General features: G+C 50.5%; 1 protein-coding gene across 1 annotated transcript; it reads right to left on the bottom strand.

The window, feature by feature from the left end:
- Positions 1 to 8,121: 8,121 nt before the first annotated feature.
- On the bottom strand, positions 8,122 to 14,946 carry LOC116193906. The gene is given in 6 exon segments (XM_031522648.1): positions 8,122 to 8,773; positions 8,775 to 9,687; positions 9,690 to 10,595; positions 10,598 to 11,266; positions 12,372 to 12,746; positions 12,858 to 14,946. Coding segments are annotated over 6 exon segments (5,535 nt in total). The 3' UTR covers positions 8,122 to 8,190.
- Positions 14,947 to 15,520: the final 574 nt, after the last annotated feature.

Here is a 15,520-nt window from a genome sequence, read left to right as displayed (position 1 = left end):
CGGGCCAATGAAATGGGTCAGTGCCGAGTTCGACACGCTTATTGACCAATTTTTTCTTTTAAATAATGGCTAAAAGAGTCATTGCTCTTTCAACCATTATATTAAATATCTTTTCAAAAAAATCAGCCAACAGCTACACTAGTAGCCAGTGTTATCAGAATCGGACCGGACATCGAACCGGCCGAGATATGGGTTCATGGATTTATGGGTTCAACCGGGGTTCAATGGGTCGGACCGCCTGTTTAATTATAAAATAAATAAATACTTATTATTTTAAGATAATAATATAAAATAAAAGTAAAAAAATAAACACCGATCATAGGAATCTTCTAGACTCTGTTGATTGACTGCTCCCCATTCCCTTCCCTTCGTGTCTCTTCTCTGCTCATCGAAAGCGGTGGGAAGCTAGCTGATAGCTCAACCTGTGTGTCTAGGGTTCTTGGTGATGGCAACGTGGTGATTCGATGGCGACGAGGCTTTTGGATTTCCCGTCGCTAGTTCTGTGGCGGGGGCGCGAGTTGGAGTGCGGGAAGGGGGGGAGGAAGGGCAAGAGGTTTGCCCGAGTCAGGGGGAGTCGGGGTCGGATCTGGTGCTGTTGCTTGAGCGTCGCATTCCAATTGTTCTCTCCCTTCCTCAGTGTGCTCTCACCTCCAAATTGCTTGTTGAAACGCCTCCTCCAATCATTTCAACCTTGACGCTAGCCGATTGTCGAATCCCACGCCAAGATGAGCACCTATTATCTCTTCCTCTGCTTAGCTCATGGTCTTCCATTCCTTTTACTGAATATTGTCCCTTTCATTGTGGCTATTCTGCCTCCAAACTGCTTGTTGAAATGCCTGCTCCAATCATCTTGCTCTCCACGGCCGCCCGGATGTCGAATCTCATGCCAAACTGGTTGGATTCACCTCCAATCTATCGCATTACTTCTGGAATGATGAATTAAGTATGAGTCTGAGAAGAGCGAAGATGAATAATAGAAGGAAGAAGACTAGGTTTTCACTTTTCGATTCAATTTTGCGATTTCCTGCATTTCGGGCTGGGGAGCCGGATCTGATTTCTTTTAAAATTTTATGAACCCATGAACCGGCCGGTTTGAATGGGTTCGATGGATTTATTAAAAACCCGATCGGTTTTTTGGGTTCACCGGGTTTTTTATGGATTTTCGGTTTTTAAGAGAACCGGACCGGATATAGGTTCGATTTTCGGTCCGACCGGTCTGGTCCGGTTCTGATAATACTACTAGTAGCCATTGGCTGATTTAATTGATTTTAAAAAAATATTCTTTTATAAATACTACATATAAATTCAATATTCTTCACACATTTTCTCATCATTTTCCTCTCATTTTTCCAGATGGATCCCAATCAAGTCAACAACAATGATATTCTCAATTTCATGTTGTGCGCACCCGAATTTCATCTCGTCGGGGCACGCGTGCGCGCGCCTATGCAAAGCGGCTTGGGAGTGTCCACCTTCCTGGGGATGCGCGACGGACGCACGTGAGAAGGAGTCGCCACTTGCCATTTTACGACCCGAAAGGTCGAGGGCCGGCAAGTTACCTGGGTCTAGGGGTACGGGGTACACCTAATTGCTAAGGCATATGGTCTGCGAAACTCGAGGTTCCGAATTCGGGGGTTCTGTTACATGCGAGCCTATATCTCGCATGCCCTATCGGTACTCTAGCTTGTCTAAGCTTGCCATTTTAATTTAATTACCGCTTAATTAAGTTCCGCTCATCTTACGCGTTTTGACACCGTAAATTCGAAGGAACACTCCGACCGTCCACTCTCCGACCGGGATTCTTACATGAATAAATGTACAACATAAATCCTTACATTGTCCTCTCAAATAAATAAAATACAAATTACAACAACTGAATCCCGGTCGAATCGCGTTCGGTTATTATTCCACTTGTGCTCACCGTGTGGTTTGAAAGACTGGAATTGAAATTAAGATGCGCGCTCAGTGTTAGGGGGTTAGACCCCGTGATCTACGGTTGGGGCGTTGGACCCCCTATGGATCGTATCCTAAGGGATCAGGCTCGATCCGCATAACAAAACAAGTGCAATAATGTAACAAAACGGGCCTAAATAAACAAACAATTGGGTTTTATTATTGCCGAATTTACGTGAATTAACCAATTATTAACCGGAGTATCTTGGCATGCAAATCCTACCCTAAACAGACAAAGTGGGTACAAGGTGTGAAATCGATCAAGGATCGCCTCGGGAAGGTATTTCGCACTTGGCATTATTTTCGAGGACTTGACGTACGTGACGTCTGTTGTCAAATCTTATATTTGTGGATTGCTTTTAGAATTGTTCTATGTTGTGACACTATGGTTGTTACAAGTTATTACCGAATATGAATTCCGCTCGTAAGTCCTAGAACCTAACGCTTATCCCGCTATTGCCCGTTTTTGTCTTAACCAGGTATATAATTAGTCCGGTGTTTGTATTTTGAGCCAATCCACCCGAACTAACTACCCGAGACTATGCTAGAGTAATAAAAAAAACTCATCGGATAGGATAGAGCGGGCTGTGCAGATGAAGCTGCGCCTAGACAGGTAGCCCATCCCTACCCTAATACCGTAGTGTTTCTATTATTCTAACCCTAGGGGTGTCGCTAAGTTGCAAATAGACGATTTTGCCCTTGAGGTGAAAATATTTTCAGAAAAGAGAGATCATGCGGCGCGGGCCGCCTCGGCCTGTGACCGGCGCTAACGATCCCCTGGACCCTCCAAGGTTGTCAAGACCCCCAGAAAACCAAAAGATCGGTTAATCTATCCGGAAGTGATCTAAGAAGAACTTCCACATCCCGACCTGAGTTTCCTAAAATCAGGTGAGGCCTCGAGTCAAGACGCGCAAGTCCTTCCTGGACATCCATGTCACATCGAACTACGTGTCTCGAGTTTTATAAAATTTGCAAGTTTTGAGAAGGGCACCAACGCATGTTTGCAACCTATCGACGCGTGTTACCGGTTTATTACCAATTCGTACAAAATTATTAGGGCCAAGTGAATTAATTAATCGTGTGAACGTTCAATTACCCCGTTAGTGGAATTATTGATTAAATTAATTAATGTTTTGCCAAATGCTCTAAATATTCGAGTTTCGGACCGTCGAGCCGATCATTGATGGACCGTCCGATGCGAATCCTAATTCCCGATCGCCTTAGGATTTAAAAATTAATTTTAGGTCGAGTTTGCATGATTAACCCAATTCATGTGAGGTTTCGATTTAAACGATAAAGCATTTTAAGCACCGATCAAAAGCATATCACCACATCAAGCACGGCGAACGTACAAATTTACATAACCGGTGCCGCCATGATCATGATAAACACATACAAACATACACGCAAACACGATATCAACGAAATCGATAAAACGACACCGATTCATGGAAAGCGAAAAATCATGCAAAGCACACACGTTGTCATGCCGTATACATATAATTACAAGAATGAAATATTTAAACATGGCACACACGCTGTCGGTCGGTGATCCAAGTAGGAAAGGGCTGGATGTCTTTGGAAAATGTTCAGGACTGATTTGAAAATTCCGAAAAGTTAAAGGACTGGTCTGCAAATTCCGAAAAGCTCAGGGACTGATGTGAAAATTCGAAAAAGTTCAGGGACTAATGTGAAAATTCCGAAAAATTCAGGGACTGATTTGAAAATTGCAAAAAGTTAGGGACTGATTTAAAAATTCCGAAAAGGTTCAGGACTGATCTGGAGATTCCGAAAAGTTCAGGGACTGATTTGAAGATATTAAAATGACCGGGACTTGACTGGAAACCATTTTAAAATTCAGGGCAGATCTGAAAAAAATAAAATACGTCCTCTGGACTGAAATGAGACAAAATGGAAAGTTCGTAAAACCGAGTTCGGGACAAATCCGATCACCCACACGACCCAATAACACTCATTCCACATCATATTCATCCAAGCAAACATAAAAATTCAAAAATGGAGCCCTAAACATGCCACTAAGTCGAGGATTTACCTAGTTCGGAAAGTTTGGGGATGATTCTGTAAATAATAAAAAAAAATAACAAAAATAAAAACGCCGGACGAATTGGGCTTCTGGGGGAAACCGGATTGGGCCACTGGACTGTTGGGCCAGACAGGCTACTGCTGGGCCAAACGGGCTGCTGCTGGGCCGAGCTGGGCTGTGATTCGGTGAGGTGGACTGGGCCGAGCCGGGCCGACGGTAGCGGGCAGTTGGACCGGGGCCGAACTGGACTGGGCCACGCTGGATTGGGTCGCGCGGGGCTGCTGCTGGCCACGGGCTGGGCTCCTGGACGTGGACCGACGCGGACTCTGCCCCTACGACCGGAAAGAAAAATAAAACCGACCCGGTTAAAGTCAAACGGGGAAACCGAGGAGGAGCAAGTGCTGTTCGGGTGTGAGATCGAGCTGCAGGTCTCGAGCGTGAGCTGGGGGGTGGACCGTTGGCGAGCTGAGGTTTGAAAAGGGGAAGCCCCGGTTTTTTTCTTTCCGAGGGAGTTCGTGAACTATCGTTTTTTTTGTAATCGTCCGTGAGCCAAGAGTGTCGGGGATGGGGGAGCTGGAAGTTTTCGGCCGTGGGTGAGCTGGACCGTGGCGAACTGTGGTTTCGGGCGTGAGCTGGGGGTTTTGGAAGTTCGAGCTTCGGGTTTTTTCTTCAAAACCGAGAGAGGCCGAGAGAAAGAGATGGATCAGACGGGAGCTAAGCTGGGGAGAGAATCGGTGAGCTAAGGATTTTTTTGTTTTTGAGTCCCCCCCGAAAAGTTTCGTGAGCTGTCGGTTTTGTTCCGGAATCGAGAGAGAGAGGGAGAGCGAGCGAGAGAAAGAGAGCCGCGGGTTTTCCGAGGAGGGGCCGAGCCGGTTCGATCGTTTCCGTGCGAGCCGAAGTTAGCGTGTGCAGAGGGAGAATGTAGCTGAGAGGGAGGTGACAAGACGAGTCGGTCTCGGGCAGAGGAGCGGCGCCGCAGGGAGCTGCCATTACCGGAAATGAAATGAAGAAGAAAGAAAGAAAGGAAAAAAAGAAAAAAAAAAAGAAGAACAAAGTCAGAAGAAGAAAAGAAAAAGGACGAAGCTAGGGGAAAGGGGAGGAAGAAGGGGAAGTCACGGTCAGAAGTCAGCAGTCTGACTTCTGACCGGCTTTTTTGATTTTTTTTTTTCAAAATCGACGCGCGTACAAATTTAAAATCTCGTCTTCTTGATCGGACGTCGGAAAAATAATTCGAGACCGCCATCACGCTCCGAAAAATTTGATGATCGATATTATGCAATAAAATTATTTTCAGATCTCGAATTTTATCTCGAATTTTTAAAAAATTGACGTCGATGTACGCGAAATTCGAAAACGTCCCAAATAGTATTATTTTGAAAAATCATAAAATTGGTGCTAGATTAGGAAAATGTGCTATCTGTGAAAAGTCGTGAGTACTCGGGTAATTAATCGGAAATACTTCCCTCACGGGTGGCAAAAACGGCGATTCTGCCCCTTTGAAGCCGATGGACCAAAATTGGGTGCTGACAGCTTGCCCCTCTTTGGTTGCGTGCTCGGATAGAGGGTGCAGCCAAAGATTATGAGAAGCATCCGTTCGGTCTTGACGACCACCTGGCCATTCTCCCAGATGCAAGGACCTGTTTGTGGGAGGAAAAAGGCAAATGAGTCATGACAAGGAAATGATGCGGCGTGAATTTGTAACTCGAAAAAGCAAATGCAGGGATAAAGTTCGTAAAGCAATAAATGTGAACACGAAGTCCTAAAAGCGATAAAGGCAGACACGAAGTCCGGAAATCAGTAAAAGTGAACAAGAATTTTGGAAAGCAGTAAAAATGGACACGAAGTCCTGGACGCGGAGTCCGCAAAGCAGTAAAGTGGACACGAAGTCCTGGACGCGGAGTCCGAAAAGAAGTAAAGGTGGACACAAAGTCCTGGACACGGAGTCCGAAAAGCAGTAAAGGTGGACACCAAGTCCTGGACGCGGAGTCCGAAAAGCAGTAAAGGTGGACACGGAGTCCTGGACGCGGAGTCTGAAGAGAAGTAAAGGTGGACACACAGTCCTGGACACGGAGTCCGAAAAGCAGTAAAGATGGACACGAAGTCCGAAAAGCTGTAAAGATGGACACGGAGTCCTGGACGCGGAGTCCGAAAAGCAGTAAAGATGGACACGGAGTCCTGGACGCGGAGTCCGAAAAGCAGTAAAGATGGACGCGGAGTCCGAAAAGCAGTAAAGATGGACACGGAGTCCTGGACGCGGAGTCCGAAAAGCAGTAAAGATGGACACGGAGTCCTGGACGCGGAGTCCGAAAAGCAGTAAAGATGGACGCGGAGTCCGAAAAGCAGTAAAGATGGACACAGAGTCCTGGACGCGGAGTCCGAAAAGCAGTAAAGATGGACGCGGAGTCCGAAAAGCAGTAAAGATGGACGCGGAGTCCAAAAAGCAGTAAAGATGGACACGGAGTCCTGGACGCGGAGTCCGAAAAGCAGTAAAGATGGACGCGGAGTCCAAAAAGCAGTAAAGATGGACACGAAGTCCGAAAAGCTGTAAAGATGGACACGGAGTCCTGGACGCGGAGTCCGAAAAGCAGTAAAGATGGACACAGAGTCCTGGACGCGGAATCCGAAAAGCAGTAAAGATGGACGCGGAGTCCGAAAAGCAGTAAAGATGGACGCGGAGTCCGAAAAGCAGTAAAGATGGACACGGAGTCCTGGACGCGGAGTCCGAAAAGCAGTAAAGATGGACGCGGAGTCCGAAAAGCAGTAAAAATGGACACGGAGTCCTGGACGCAGAGTCCGAAAAGCAGTAAAGATGGACACGGAGTCCTGGACACGGAGTCCAAAAAGCAGTAAAGATGGACACGGAGTCCGAAAAGCAGTAAAGATGGACACGGAGTCCTGGACGCGGAGTCCGAAAAGCAGTAAAGATGGACACGGAGTCCTGAACGCGGAGTCCGAAAAGCAGTAAAGATGGACACGGAGTCCTGGACGCGGAGTCCGGAAGGCAATAAAGATGGACACGGAGTCCTGGACGCGGAGTCCGAAAAGCAGTAAAGATGGACACGGAGTCCTGGACACGGAGTCCGAAAAGCGGTAAAGATGGAATGTAGAAGCAAATGACTAATGTTGGGGGACGACGCAGGGCGCCGGAGGGCGAAGGCCATGATCCGTTGGATTCGAGCTCATATTGTGCTTATGACGGTGCCGTGGCAAGCGTTGTTCGTCGCTTGTCCGCTCGGATTGGGATTTCGTCTTGTCGCATAAGGCAGACATGAGTCCGTCAGGAAGAGACACCTTTCAGGATCCGAATGCTCACACCTGCACACAAGGAATAGCGGCTAACGGTCGTTGTCAGTCACGCAATACCGCTGGAATTACGATGTGCAAAGGAAATCTATGTAGCGATACTTCGGGGATTTGGACACAGTGGCCATTTGAGGGGCGGCCGTGTCCCCGAATGTGACATGTACTTGACTAAAAGAAAGGCTTTTTTACAAGGAGGGGCATGGCCCGCAGAGTTTTGAGTAAAAGTAAAGGGAGGGATCTTTAGGATCCTCCAAATTAAGGATACGACGATTCGACCCCATTTCGAGGCATGTCTCGAGCCTGGAGAGTCGAAGAGAGTTTGCTTGCGTCGAGGACTGCCGAACCACTACTAGCTGTAGCTTCACGCGAAGTGCCGCTGTTCTTTCGTGGTCAAGCCGACAATTGCCCCTAATTTTTGCCTAGGCCGTAGGATGAGTAACAACCTAGCGGGGTATTTTATTTGACTTTTCTCACATGAGTGCTCACCTTTTGCTACGATCGCCCCTGTCCGGGTCTGATCGCACCTCTCGGTTCCTCTAACTTTTGCCTAGACCGCCCTTTGCGGGTTTTCGGCCTAGCGAGAAATTGATTTGCGCTCTCCTTTTGCCACGACTCCCCTTTGCGGGATTTTAAGTCGTGCCCCTCGTTCCCTAACTTTTGCCTAGGCCGCCTCAAGGAGGTTTTCGACCTAGCGGGAAAATTATTATTTTTCTCTCTGAAGTATCCTTAGATGAGAAGAATTGAATGGACAGGACACGTGCGTGATAAGTAGAAAATGTGGTGAGGTGAAATGGCACAGAGCCCAAAGGAAGACAGAGGAAGATAAGGGCCTGGACGGTAGCCTGAAACCTCCGAGAACACAAAGAAACCGCCGGATGACAAAGAGGCCATTAAGGGTAGTACTTCTTAAGGGCATCGGCATTGACCGGGAGTGCGTTTTCGGTCCCGTCCATATCGCTTAGGATAATTGCCCCTCCGGAGAAGACTTCCCTGACGACGAAAGGTCCATCATACTTGTATGCAAACTTGCCCCGAGAGTCAGGTGTGATGTGCAAGACCTTTCGTAGGACGAGATCACCGGGGCGGAATTCGCGGTGGCGAACCCTTGCATTGAACGCTCGAGCCATTCTTTGTTGGTAGCATTGACCGTGGCAGAGCGCTGTTAGCCGTTTCTCGTCAATGAGATTGAGCTGTTCGTAGCGCTGCTTCGCCCATTCTGCTTCTTCGAGCTTGGACTCGGCGAGGACCCTCATGGAAGGAATCTCCACTTCGATTGGGAGGATTGCTTCCATGCCGTAGACTAGGGAGTACGGAGTTGCCCCGGTTGAAGTTCGGATGGACGTTCGATATGCCAAGAGCGCAAAAGGGAGCATCTCGTGCCAATCCTTATAGGTCACCGTCATTTTCTCGATGATCCTCTTGATGTTTTTGTTCGCAGCCTCCACCGCACCGTTCATTTGGGGACGGTATGGTGGAATTGCGGTGGTGTATTTTGAATCGCTCACAAAGCTCATCGATGATCCTGTTGTTCAGGTTCTTAGCATTGTCGGTGATGATTGTTTCGGGGACTCCATATCGGGCGATGATGTCGCGCTTAAGGAAACGTGCCACGGCATTTGCGGTGACCGAAGCGAGCGTTATGGCCTCGATCCACTTGGTGAAGTAGTCAATTGCCACCAAAATGAACATGTGTCCATTGGATGCTTTGGGATTGATAGGGCCGATCACGTCAATGCCCCACATTGAAAAGGGCCACGGGGCCGCCATCGGGCGTAGCTCATTGGGGGGTGCTTTGATCTGATCGGCATAGACCTGGCACAAGTGGCAGTGTCTGACGTGTTTGGCGCAGTCGGCCTCCATGGTGGACCAAAAGTAACCTAGGCGCATGAGTTTCTTGGTGAGCATGAGACCGCTCATATGGGGTCCACAATTCCCTTCATGTATCTCTCCCATGAGGCGTTGTGCCTCGTTTTCGTCAACACACCGGAGTAGCGTGGCGTCGAAGGAACGGCGGTAGAGAGTCTCTCCGCTCAGGAAGTAATGCGCTGTGAGTCGCCTAAGTGTTTTCCGGTCCCGACGGTTGGCAAATGTCGGGTATTGGCCAGTTTGCAGAAAATGTTTGATGTCTTCGTACCATGGCTGTTCATCGGTCGCCTCGATTGTGTCGCAGTAAGCCGGGCCTTTGGCAATCTCGATCTCAAGTGGCTCGATGAGGTTTTCTTTTGTGATGCTCACCATTGATGCCAGTGTCGCAAGTGCATCTGCAAACTGATTCTTGATACGTGGCGTGTAGGTGAACGAGATTTTCTCGAAGTTCTCCGCTAACTCCTCGAGATACTCGTGGTATGGTACTAACTTTGCGTCTTTCGTCTTCCATTGCCCTAACGTTGGAAGATTGTGAGCATTGAATCTCCGAACACTTCTAGCTCCTTCACCTTGAAATCAATCGCTGCTTGCAAGCCAAGGATGCATGCCTCGTATTCGGCCACATTATTGGTGCAGAGAAAATTAACTTTTGCTGCAATCGGGTAATAACGTCCGTCCGGGGATATCAGCACTGCGCCGATACCAGAACCGGTGGAATTCACCGCGCCGTCGAAATACATCTTCCACGCGGTCCCATCCTCCTCCTCATCTACTCGGAGGATCCCTTCGTCTGGAAAGTCGGAGTTGATCGGCGTGTCATCCTCGATGGGAAATTCCGCCAAATGGTCTGCAATTGCTTGCCCCTTTACTGATGTGCGGGGCACATACTCGATGTCGTACTCCGTCAGTTGACAGCGCCACTTTGCAATGTTCCTCATGGAGGATGGGCTACCAAGTAGATATTTCAGGGGATCCGCTTTCGACAGCAAGCGGATTGTGTGATAGAGGGTGTACTGTCGAAGTCTCTGCATGACCCACACCAGTGCGCAGCACATCTTCTCAATCTCCGGGTAATTGGATTCCCTTTCAGTAAACTTCTTGCTCAGATAGTAGATGGCATGTTCTGCGCATGTGGACTCATCTTCTTGTCCCAGCATGCACCCCAATGATTGCCGGCGCACCGTCAGGTAAAGAATGAGAGGTCGACCTGGCGTGGGCGGGACCAACACCGGCGACTGAACTAAGTATGTCTTAATATCGTCAAAGGCCTTCTGACAATCGTCGTCCCATTCAATTGCTGCATTTTTACGAAGCAGCCGGAAGAGGGGTTGACACTTATCTGATAAGTTCGCGATGAAACGCGCGATGTAGTTCAGTCGTCCTAAGAAGCTCCGTACCTCGCGCACTGTTGATGGCGGAGGTAACTCCTAATCGCTTTCACCTTGTCAGGATCGACCTCGATGCCTCGTTCGCTGACCACAAATCCTAGCAGTTTTCCGGATTTCGCGCCGAATGTGCACTTGGCCGGGTTGAGCCTAAGCTTGTACTTCTTGAGACGTTCGAAGAGACGCCTCAGATTGACGAGGTGATCTTCTCCCTCCTTGGACTTTGCGATCATGTCGTCGACGTAGACCTCGATCTCCTTATGCATCATGTCGTGAAAGAGCGTAACCATTGCCCGTTGGTAGGCTGCCCCGGCATTTTTGAGCCCGAAGGGCATGACCTTGTAGCAAAACGTGCCCCACATCGTGATGAAAGTCGTTTTGATCTTGTCGTCTTCAGCCATCCGGATTTGGTTATACCCCGAAAAGCCATCCATGAAGGAGAACTGATTGTGGCGCGCGGTGTTGTCGACCAAGACGTCGATGTGAGGCAGAGGGAAGTTGTCTTTAGGACTAGCCTTGTTGAGGTCCCGATAGTCGACGCAAACCCTGACCCTTCCGTCCTTTTTCTCCACGGGCACGATGTTTGCCACCCATTTAGAGTAATTGCAGACTTCTAGGAATCCCGCATTTATCTGCTTGACGACCTCCTCCTTGATGTGGAGGAGAAGGCCGGCTCGCTGCCGCCGTAGGTGTTGCCGTTTGGGCGGGAAGTTCTCTGTATCGAGTGGGAGAGAGTGCTTGACTATCGACGGATCTAAGCCCGGCATGTCGGCGTAGGACCAGGCAAAGACCTCTTGGTACTCCTTCAAGAAATCGATCATCCGAGCTCGTTGTGTTGGATCGAGGCCCGTCCCGATCTTTAGCGTGCGAGGTTCCTCTTCAGTGCCTATGTTGATTTCTTCTGTTGGCTCAACTGAGGTGAGTTGACGGTTCTCGAGGCGGTGCAAACTCTCCTCTATCTCAGGCACTCGACCGTCCTCGTCGAGCCCTTCCCCGAAGTATATGGGTTGGGGCTCTTCGAGGAGTTCTTCGGATGGGTTCGAATCGACGCGTCGAAGATTTGGATTCGAGTGGAGCCTGGAAATTTAAACGAGTCGTCTTAGAAATATTTAAAGTGCTGCGAATGAGTAAGAGAGAAGGAAACGAAGGAGACACGAGAATTCAAAAATGCATGTAGGGATTTCATTGAAGGTGGGAACATTGATGCCATAACAAAAACCCCTCTTCCGTCGTGTGGCTTATGACTTTGCCGACACGCGGGAAACATCGTCTACAAAGATAGCCTTACACATCGGCGATTACAGCCGAGTAGCGCGGGACTGAGGTCCAGTTGTTGAGCTCCTCATTCTCCTGCGCGAGGCGGATGTAGACCCCTGAAGGAGTCTCCTCGGTGACGGCGTATATGCCTGGCAGATCGACAAGCGCGTCGTCTAAATCCGAGGAGGGGCCGTCAAGAGTACCTCCGACGATGTGCTGTGATCCTGAAAAGAAGTGGGAGAGTGGCGGAACTGGGGTGCCCCTGTTGATCTTCCCGTAGTACGCTGCGAGACGGTGGAGGCGCTTGCTTCTACGGGCTTCAATAATCTCGTGGCAGGAAGGGCGAAAACCGAGTCCCCTCCTGTTCTTGTACTCTTCGATCTCGATTGGGCGGTTGATCCCTTGCCCACGTGCTCAGAGTCCGGAACCCGGAATGTAATTATGGCGCAGCAAGATCTTCCCCACCATGCGGTCGGCGCGGGACGGACCGGCCTTTCCGTAGTCTCGGATGACGGAGATGGTGTCGAACGAATGGAAGGGGAGGTTCTGATCGTCCCCAATACTGATATAGGGGACAGCCGTCTCCTTATAAATCGCATAGTCCTCCTCACCTTTGACCGTGATGAGTCGCTCTTCCACGATGAACTTAAGCTTTTGGTGCAAGGTGGAGGGGACTGCGCCCGCAAAATGGATCAATGGCCTCCCGAGCAGCAAGCTGAAGGCATTGGGGATGTCGAGCACCTGAAAAGTGACATTGAATGAACATGGACCTACCTCGATCAGAAGGTCGATCTCTCCGTTCACCTCTCTCCGAGAGCCATCGAAGGCTCGAACCGCTGTCTTGCTTGGACGAATACGATTCAGATCCACATTCATCTGCTTCAGGGTGGAAACAGGGCATACATTGAGAGCCGAACCATTGTCGATCATGACCCGGCCTACCACGAAGTTATTGCACTTACAGACGATGTGCAACGCCCGCGAGTGTGCGTACCCTTCGGAGGGAAGCTCGTCATCCGAGAATGAAATATTGTTGGAGAATATCGAACCAACGGTTTCTTCAATGAGATCTGGAGCCGTCCCCTTGGGGACCTGTGCCGCCGTCAGGACCTTCAGGAGCGCTTCACGATGTGGCTCCGAACTTAAGAGAAGGGCGAGTAGTGAAATGTGGGCCGGAGACTTGCCCATTTGTTCAACAACCTTATACTCGCTTGCCTTGATGATCTTCATAAAAGCCTCGGCTTCCTCTTCGGTCACCTTCTTTTGTGGGATCGGCGTAGCTTCCGGGGCGATTCCTAATGTCGCAGCAGGCGCCTTTCCTTTGTTCGCGACCTCCGGGTTTTCATACACTCGTCCCGAGCGCGTCACGCCCATGACGCTGAATTGACGCTCGAGGTTCCCGACACTCCCTTCGTAGGTCCACGGAACCTTGCTATCTTGATATGGCTCTCGTGCGGGGACATCTATCACGAATGGGGCGGGCGTGGCATCAAACCCCGCGTACCCTATACCGGTTTCCGCAGGCACATATTCGATTACGAACGGGGCGGATGGCTCCTGCCCGGTCTCGTACTCCCCTATGGCGCAAACACTGATCATGTTAATGCTGGGTCCCGAGCTTGACCCGTGATCGGGAAGAGGATTAACTTGCACGTTCGGAGGTTTGACGGCGTTGAACGTGAGTTGTTTGCCATCAATCATAGCTTGGATCTTCTCCCGCAGCTTCCAACAATCGTCGGTGGTGTGACCGGGTGCGCCCTGATGGTACTCGCAGTGCCGACTCTGATCCTGAATGGTGGGGTCGAAATCGGGGTTAGGCGCTACTGATTTAATCCTATTGCCTGCGAGGAGTTGCCGGTATATGTGGGAGAGCGGGGCCGGAAGGGGTGTGAATTGTCTGTGTCGCGGCGCAGTACTTTGTTGGTCCTGCGGGGCCGGAGCCCGTTGCACCGGCTGAGGAGTTCTCGAAGCCGGAGGCCTGCTTTGTTGGATCGGAGGGGGAATAGGGACGTAATTGTGCGGGGCCGGCAACGGAAAGGAGGCCGGCGGGGCGGAATAATATACTTGTTGCGCTGGGAGTTGCTGCTGATAATGCACCGGAGGTGGGGCATACGCCTGAGTGGTCGGTGGTGCGGGCGTGTAATTGATGGAATACTGTTGGGGGGCTTGGCGCCCTGAGTTAACAGCATTGACGGACGCGTCTTTTCCTCTCCTGTTTCCCGCGGAGGGTGTCCCAGTAGCAACCTTCTTCGAGGACTCTCCCTCTTTCTTCTCGGCCGGTCCTTCTATCTTGCCGAGCTTAACGCCGATATCAAGCTTCTTCCCGGCGTCGATAAGGTTGGAGAACGAAGACGTGTGAGCCAACAGGTGCAAGTAGTAGGCCCCTTTGAGGGTAGAGTGGAATAATTGGATCTGCTGCGCCTCACTGATCGGGGGGACATGTTTCGCCGCTCTAGCCCTCCACTTTACTGCGTAGGCCTCGAAGCCCTGATCCTCGGCCATCTCCATTGTACTGAGCTCCAACAGGGTCGGGGGCGTTTCTGCACAGTACTTGTACTGGTCGATGAATTTGCTCGAAAGGTCCGTCCATGTAGGGATATCCGCGGCTTTCAGTGACATGTACCAATCAAGAGCCGCTCCCGCCAAACTGTCCTGGAACGTGTGCATGATGAACTCTTCGTAGTCCCAATACTGCAGCATCTTTCCCCTGTAGTGACGGAGATGGTGACGGGGGTCGGTAGTGCCATGGTACCTTTGGAATTCAGGCACCTTAATCTTCGGGGGTAGCCGCATACCCGGAAAAAGACTCCAATCGCAATCGCCGGCATCGAGGCGAGGACCACCTGATTGTAAGGCTTTGATGTTCTCTTCCATCTTCTTCAATCTCTGCTCCTGCTCAGTCCCCATTTCCGGGAGAAAGTTTGTCGGTGGAGCTATGGGGACAGCCTGGGTTGGCGTGCCCGGTTCAGGGATGGGAATGTTTAGGGGAGGTAGAGTTGGGTAAGAAAAGCTGATGTGGGGTTGTGGAGCTTGGAATAGGACAGGCTCGGCTGTGTGAGCAGGAGCGTGGGGGCTCTGTGCCGGGAAGACCATCGGCGGAGGAGCCGCGTAAACCGGTGCCGGAACCGGTATGGACATCGGCGGAAGGTACTAGAGTAGTCGGGTTCGACGGTGGAAGAGGAATGGCTGCCGGGAGAGTCACCGATGGCGGAGGGACGTTAGCTGGGAGGCCCGCCGGTGCGTGTATCGCAGGCGCTTCAATACCTTCCGGAGCATGGGTCGGCGGGACCCAAGGGTTTGGGTCGACTGTTGGCCCGTACCCCGGAGGCGGAGTAGAGTTCGAGGAGGTGCGGTTTGGAGCTCTGAGTAGGGCCATGAGCTCGGCCATGTCGGCAGCCATCTGATTGACCGTGCCCCTTAATGTGGAGATATCGCCTTCCAGTGCGACGATGCGGGCCGCACCCTCTATAGAGGTGGACGGTGCTTGGGCTTCCGATGTTGGGACTGGTGGCGGAATTTCTCCCGAGTGTACCGAGGGTGCGCCTGCAGGAGTTAGTGGTGGCAGTGCTTGAGTCATGGACGGTTGATAATAAACCGGCGTCGGTGGAGTGTTCTCCTCGGAGCTAGCAAGCTGATTGTTCTGTGCCATCTTCGATTGCAGACGAGTGAGATAACGGTGTGGCGCCAGTTATGGTTACCTGTATTAACAAGT

Source organism: Punica granatum, chromosome 2, assembly GCF_007655135.1.
Source record: "Punica granatum isolate Tunisia-2019 chromosome 2, ASM765513v2, whole genome shotgun sequence".
NCBI lineage: Eukaryota > Viridiplantae > Streptophyta > Magnoliopsida > Myrtales > Lythraceae > Punica > Punica granatum.
The sequence above is the reverse complement of the archived record's forward strand: the minus strand, read 5'-3'. Positions and strand labels throughout refer to the sequence as shown.